At 33.6% G+C, this 7,500-nt stretch overlaps 1 protein-coding gene across 8 annotated transcripts in view; it reads right to left on the reverse strand.

The window, feature by feature from the left end:
• LOC137615402 (cell adhesion molecule Dscam2-like) overlaps positions 1–7,500 on the reverse strand; it is a 57,918-nt gene that overhangs the window by 5,306 nt on the left and 45,112 nt on the right. For 3 of the 8 annotated variants that reach the window (XM_068345261.1, XM_068345268.1, XM_068345267.1), the window contains exons 21-28: positions 6,857–7,121; positions 6,103–6,285; positions 4,095–4,280; positions 3,155–3,261; positions 1,830–2,019; positions 1,084–1,255; positions 503–688; positions 1–21 (exon numbers count right to left, since the gene is read on the reverse strand). The exon at positions 1–21 is cut by the window's left edge and continues 170 nt beyond it. In XM_068345261.1, coding sequence (XP_068201362.1) covers positions 1–21; positions 503–688; positions 1,084–1,255; positions 1,830–2,019; positions 3,155–3,261; positions 4,095–4,280; positions 6,103–6,285; positions 6,857–7,121 — 1,310 coding nt within the window. The remainder of the gene's footprint in view (positions 22–502; positions 689–1,083; positions 1,256–1,829; positions 2,020–3,154; positions 3,262–4,094; positions 4,281–6,102; positions 6,286–6,856; positions 7,122–7,500) is intronic. The other 5 variants (XM_068345266.1, XM_068345265.1, XM_068345263.1 and 2 more) reach the window with 3 other exon arrangements.

The following is a 7,500-nucleotide window of genomic DNA, read 5'->3' on the forward strand; positions in this document are numbered from 1 at the left end:
CTAAGTGGTACACCAGAGGGACTTAGAGGAAGGGAGGGAGAGAGAAGTGAAAGGAAGACAGATGGAGACGTAGAAGAGGAAAGGGAACAGCCATAAAAAAATAGATATGAAGGAAATGAAAGAATTGCGTCCAGATAGGTAAAGAAAATGGGGGGGTAAAACTACTGAGTTTAAAGAAGATAAAAGCTCTTTTCTGGTGACTTATTCTAATGATAATTTGATTGTACTTACATATGTAAGTTTAAAAACGTATGATGCAAGATATACTTTTAGGGGAATTTATATAACAGTTTCCAATATATAAATCAAACTTCGATATTTCAGAAATACTTTAAATTTTTGAATTTTTTTTTAATAAAATTCTATATAATAATTCATGGACGTTTTCCCATTTTTTAGTCAATATGACAAAAAATTGGTGAAAAGTTATAAAAGACTTACAACTATTTCTATTAGAAGCACAAAGATTTTATAATACGAAACACGATTTCAACTAAATTACCTGAAGGTGGCGTAAGGGCAGATCTCGTAGGGATCCGAAGTGTCATCCTGCGTCTTCAGGGAAGCCAGGGATCCCCTCGGCTTCTTCGTGGGCGTTGGGGAGTAGAGGTGAGACCGGGTGATCTCGCAGTTGCGGGCGTTGTCATCCTCGCCCCCGCCCTTGTTGTCCAAACTCTCACCTTGTCTGCTGGTCATTTAAAAGTGAGGGTGACGTTTAGTGGTTAATCTCATTAGGATATTTGAGGTCTTTTGATACTATAAACTTTGAAAAACTAAAAAAATAAAGTGTTGGTAGCAATAACCGAGATATTTAAAGTCTTTTGATATCTAAAAGTGTCTGAAAACCTAAAATGAATACATTTCTTTGGTAGAAATATCTAAGATATTTAGTGTCATGATAATCTAAATGTCTGTCTAAAAAAGCGCAAATACCTAAGATAGTATCTTGATAACCCAATTCTCTCTCTCTCTCTCTCTCTCTCTCTCTCTCTCTCTCTCTCTCTCTCTCTCTCTCTCTCTAAAAAAAAAAAAAAACTAAAATCAAATCAATTTCTTTAGCATAAATATCCAGGACTAACTTACCTGTATCCTCCGTACCGCCTTCTCCTGAAAGCAACGCAGACGCAGATGATAAGAGCAGTTGCCAAGAGGAGCGCGCTCACAACCCCTGCCACGACGTGAGCATCCAGCCAGCCACCAACGCCAGAGGCGCTTCCCAGCATCACCTCCTGCACAGACTCCGCTGTCATGGAGCCTTTTGAGGTGAAGGAAATATATTTTGGGTGAAATGTGATTACGCAGGATACTTTGAGTCAAATATTAATTTAAATTTGAATGTTTTTCTTGATACTACTTTGTATAGGAGGTTGTGATAATACTTTGAGGTATTATGCATCGTTGCGTTAGTTTTTAGGATACATTGCTATATATATATATATATATATATATATATATATATATATATATATATATATATATATATATGTATATATATATATATATATATATATATATACATATACATTTATATATATATATATATATATATATATATATATATATATATATATATATATATATATATATATATATATATATATATTACCACTTTTTTATCTTATTCCAATTAATCCTTTCTTTTTGCTTTGTCTTTCCGAACCTGGGAATTCGATTTTAAGAAAGTTTACCTCTCTATTCAGTAAATTTCTAACCTTGCTTTGCAATCTCCTTCTTCGACTAAAGCTTTTCCCACTATGCAATCTGTTCATTCTAAAAAAAAAAAAAGGACCACAATAATAATTAGAATAATAAGAGCACACGAAACTCACCTCCAGTATGATCCCGAGTTGCTACTCTATACACAACAGATGTCTCTCCCGCAGTAGACACAGCTGTCAGTCTCAACAGGTGCCACGAAGTTGAAGACAGGTCGCAGAGACCCAGGTCAGTAGTGTCTCTATCAACGTGACTGTGCAATGGCTGCCACAGGTTGGAATCTGCCTCACTTCCCAGATCAACCTACGTAAGATAATTTGTCACATATGATCAACTTTGCATTCAGATTTGGCCGTTCTTAACATCATCATCATCATCTCCTCCTACGCCTATTGACGCAAAGGGTCTCGGTTAGATTTCACCAATCGCCTCTATTTTGAGCTTTTAATTCAATACTTCTCCATTCATCATCTACTTCGCGCTTCATATTCCTTAGCCATGTAGGCATGGGTCTTCCAACTCTTCTAGAGCCTTGTGGAGCCCAGCTGAAAGTTTGGTGAACTAATCTCTCTTGGGGAGTGCGAAGAGCATGTCCAAACTATCTTTAACACTAGGTATGCAGTTAATTCTAATAGTCATGCTTTTTACAGCATAGGGCTCAATAGAGCACAGTTTCTAGAAGTTTTATTATAGCTATGACCAAGTTATGGAATGATCTTCCTAATCAGGTAGTTGGAACTTCAAAAGTTCAGACTTGTGGTGAATGTTTTTATGTTGAACAGGCTGACATATGTCACTCTCTTCATAGTTTATATTAGACTTCGCCAGTCGTATCTTTCTTGAACATTTAAATCAATACTTCTCCATTCATCATCTACTTCACGCTTCATAGTCCTCAGCCATGTAGGCATGGGTCTTACAACTCTTCTAGTGCCTTGTGGAGCCCAGATGAACGTTTAGTGAACTAATCTCTCTTTGGGGAGTGCAAAGAGCATGCCCAAATCATCTCCATCTACCCCTCACCATATGGAACTAGAGTTATCTCTCTTATAGTTTTGCTTCCAATCCTATCCTGCCATGTTACACTCAATATTCTTCTACAGGCTTTGTTCTTTTTTTTATAGTTAATTTATGACATATTTGTTTTTGATGTTGTTAATAGTTTATATATGACATGTCTGTTTTGACGTTGTTACTTATTTTAGAATGATTTATTGTTAATTTGTTCTCTTCATTTATTTATTTCCTTATTTCCTTTCCTCACTGGGCTATTTTTCCCTGTTGGAGCCCCTGGGCTTATAGCATCTTGCTTTTCCAACTAGGGTTGTAGCTTGGATAGTAATAATAAAATAATAATATAGATTTTACTACTAACAAATTTCATTGTTAAAACACTGAACTGAGAAGAGTAGGAGAAATAGATCCCAAAAAATCTTACCTTCCAGTGGGTGATGGGACAACCCATTTCGGGCCAAGCGTACAAGCGAAGTATGACACACGTTGTGTTGACCTCCACGAGGTTGCCAGGTTCTGGTCGACCAGGAGCTATGGAGTAAAAAATGATGATTGAAGGTTTGCAGGAAGTGATAAACTTATTAGATATCATTTAGAGTAAACAGAGTTCAGTTAATATCCCAGATATGCTTCTGATACTTAAAATGAATAAATTTGAGACTGATAAGGAACGTAAATCAAGAAAACATTCTTCAAAATTCAGTCTTGTAAACATAATTTGAGTTCAAAATCAAAGATTGAATTCAATTTATGCCAAAAATAGGATATTCTTAGCCTTTTTATTTGTTGTAATTTAGTATAATAGTGTAGTGAAGGCACAATATAATCTAGATTATAATTCTCTTTAATATAACACACACAACCGAACCCCATATATATACACACATTATATATATATATATATATATATATATATATATATATATATATATACATATATATATATATATATATATATATATATATATATATATATATATATATATATATGTATGTATATATATATATATATATACATATATATATATATATATATATATGTATGTATATATATATATATATATATATATATGTATGTATATATATATATATATATATATATATATATATATATATATATATATATATACTGTATATATAGCATAATATATATGTATATATATACAATATATTTACAAACACTATATATACATATACCTTACATAATATATAAAAATACACATATATTATACAGTATATAAATACACACACACACACATACATATATATATATATATATATATATATATATATATATATATATATATATATGTACCAAAGCTGCATACATATATACGTGTAGCGTGTAAAGAAACTCAACTAACATTTCCCCTGTGTATTGGCAATAAGCACAGGACTGGGCGTGCTGGTGCCCTGGGTATTCCAAGCCGTCAAGTAGAGATGGTAAGGTGCCCCACAAGCCAGACCACGAACGACCACGCTCACAGTGCCAGGCTCAGCACTCATTTCAGCCCATTCGCCAGCGCGCCCACGGTGATGGAGGGTGTATCCTGGTGGGTGACATTCGAAATTAATAAGGTTCTAAAATTGAAGGCAATATTAGAAGGATTCAAAATAAATCAGGCTCTAAAATTAATGGTAAAATTGGATGTCTTCGTAATCATAGGTAAAATTAGAAGGATTCAAAATCAATCAGGTTTTAAAATTGAAGGTGATATTAGAAGGATTTAAAATCAACCAGGCTCTAAAATCAAAGGTAAAATTAGAAGGATTCAAAATCAATCAGGTTTTAAAATTGAAGGTGATATTAGAAGGATTTAAAATCAACCAGGCTCTAAAATCAAAGGTAAAATTAGAAGGATTCAAAATCAATCAGGTTTTAAAATTGAAGGTGATATTAGAAGGATTTAAAATCAACCAGGCTCTAAAATCAAAGGTAAAATTAGAAGGATTCAAAATCAATCAGGCTTTAAAATTAAAGATGAAATTAAAATTAAAAATCGATCAAGCTCTAAAATTAAAAGTAAAATTAGAACGACTAAAGGCAACCAGGCTCTAAAATTAAAGGTAAAATTAGAAGGATTCGAAATTAATCAGGCTCTAAATTTGAAGGTACAATTGTATGGATTCGAAATTATTACGGTTCTATATTGAAGATAAAATTATAAGGATTCAAAATCAATCAGGCTCTAAAATTAAAGGTAAAATTATTAGAATTCAAAATCAAGCAGGCTCTAAAATTAAAGGTAAAATTAGAAGAATTCAAAATCAAGCAGGCTCTAAAATTAAAGGTAAAATTATTAGAATTCAAAATCAAGCAGGCTCTAAAATTAAAGGTAAAATTATTAGAATTCAAATTCAAGCAGGCTCTAAAATTAAAGGTAAAATTAGAAGAATTCAAAATCAATCAGGCTCTAAAATTAAAGATAAAATTATAAGGATTCAAAATCAACCAGGCTCTAAAATCAAAGGTAAAACTAGAAGAATTCAAAATCAACCAGGCTATAAAATCAAAGGTAAAACTAGAAGAATTCAAAATCAATCAGGCTCTAAAATTAAAGGTAAAATAAGAAGGTTGTATTCAGCTTCCTTTGACTTTACGAGAAGATTCAATTTAAAAATCCTTATATGCAAAATCTTGATAGAATTTGCACAATCATGAAAGACCCCTGTAACTTTAAACTTGGTTGACACTATGGAGTCTAAGATTTACAGCAGAGTGGTGTGCAATTGTTTAATCTGAGTACGTGGTTAGGAATAGATGAGTTGAAGATTCATTGTACCTAATCCTTTTCTTGTGGAAAGAGGCGAAATATCTAAACGTATATACATTAATTACTTCGTAGTAAATACTAGTTAAACATACTATACTGATGACTTCTAAATTTAGAGTAAAAATAAGAGTAAATTGTATCTTTCATCATCAATTACCTTTTTTTTTTTTACTTTCTAATTAAATAATTTCAGAAATGAGTTCCTTGAAAGTTCGAGTTATGATAAATTACCATCATTTCGTCTTGCTTCAATATACCAAACCATGTTCTTTGCTCCTATAACAAAACGACAACAAAACGGTACAAAATTACGTTTTCAACACATTTCTATCAATAACATCAGAAAAAGACGTTCGTTCCTTTGTTCGTTTTATAACGCCTTGCCAATAGCAAGACACGGGCTCTTGTACTGAGGCAAAAAGACAAATCAAACTTGTACAGGGAATTAAAGCGTAAACAAAAACAACGTTAGGAGACATACATACATACATTTACCAAGGCACTTCCCCCAATTTTGGGGGATAGCCGACATCAAACAAATGAAACAAAAACAAAATGTTTTTTTCATAAAAAAAAAAAGATCTGATAAAAAACTCACCCAGGATGGGTGCTCCTCCATCTCGAGAAGGAGTGATGGAAAGATTAAGGGAATCATACGTCGCATAGGCGAGGGTCAGTTTCGGTGGCTCTGGTGTGGTGATCACAATCACCTGGTGGGTGAGACTGTCGGAACCTTCGGAATTGGTAACCCTGCAAGTGTAGTTGGAGCTCTCACGTACGCCTGTGCATTGGAAAACAAACACCAGGGAATTTTAAAAAAGAGCAGTTGTTTAGCACAAGGAATTTTCGAAGTAAGTGTCTTTTTAGTATGTTATTGCGGTAGTCTTAAGGTTGGCAGCTTTTAATTCGATGAAATTAATGCGTTACGTCTTCTCATAATACAGATAAATAGTACATAAAGATTTGAAGAATTATTTTCACAATAATTGTGTACAATACTTATTTTTCAAGTTGCTCAATACTTATGTACAAACAAACCTTATAACCGATCCTTTGTCATAACCATCATTATCATCATCATCATTATTATTATCATTTATTATTATCATTATTATTATTATTATTATTATTATATCACAACAAGCTAAACTACAACCCCTAATTGGAAAAAAACAGGATGCTACACGCCCAAGGGCTCCAACAGGGAAAATATCCCAGTGAGGAATGGAAATGATGAAATATTTAAACTACAAGAACAATTCAAATGAAATATCTTAAGAGCAGTAACAACATTAAAAATAAATCTTTCACACATAAACTATAAAAACTTAAGAAAGAATAATTTCCTGTACCAGTAAGGTGTAAATCTCCTCCAGGAAGCAGCTGGGTGTACTGGCCATTGGAAATGAGGTGCCCAGGCCCTTTGATCCAGGTAAGGACCGGCGGAGGAGTGCCAATGCCACGACACCCTAAGGTGACACCCGCCCCCATCCCAACTCGCCACACCTGACCTCCGCCGACTGCGATTGGGGCGTGCTTCGGGGTGGCTGAGGGCATGGCAGTCATTCTGGGGGAGGAGTTGCCTTCGCCTGCTACGGTAGTGGCAGTCACCCAAACCTGTAAAAAGAAAAAAATGTGTATTTGATTATTTAAAGATTTGTTTTCAGAATTTGAAACTTAGGTCACTGCCAATTCTTCTCTCGGGTCTTCAGGTGCTATTGTATAAGTACTGCTAATTCATAATGACCTTTATTGATGTATTTAATAGAAATAGAATCTATCTTAGAGGTCATATCTTATTTTGATTAACTGAGTTAATAGATCTTGCAATTTTGTTTCTATTTTGCAATCATAGCAATATTTCGCTAAGATTATTATCAATAGAAAAATAGTGTACCTGTGTGTACAATAAGCTATGGCATTGCAAAGTCTCTAGTGGTAGTATCTCAACCGGTGGCTGGTGCCCTTGCTAACCCACTACCTTCATGTATATATC

Source organism: Palaemon carinicauda, chromosome 21, assembly GCF_036898095.1.
Source record: "Palaemon carinicauda isolate YSFRI2023 chromosome 21, ASM3689809v2, whole genome shotgun sequence".
Lineage (NCBI taxonomy): Eukaryota > Metazoa > Arthropoda > Malacostraca > Decapoda > Palaemonidae > Palaemon > Palaemon carinicauda.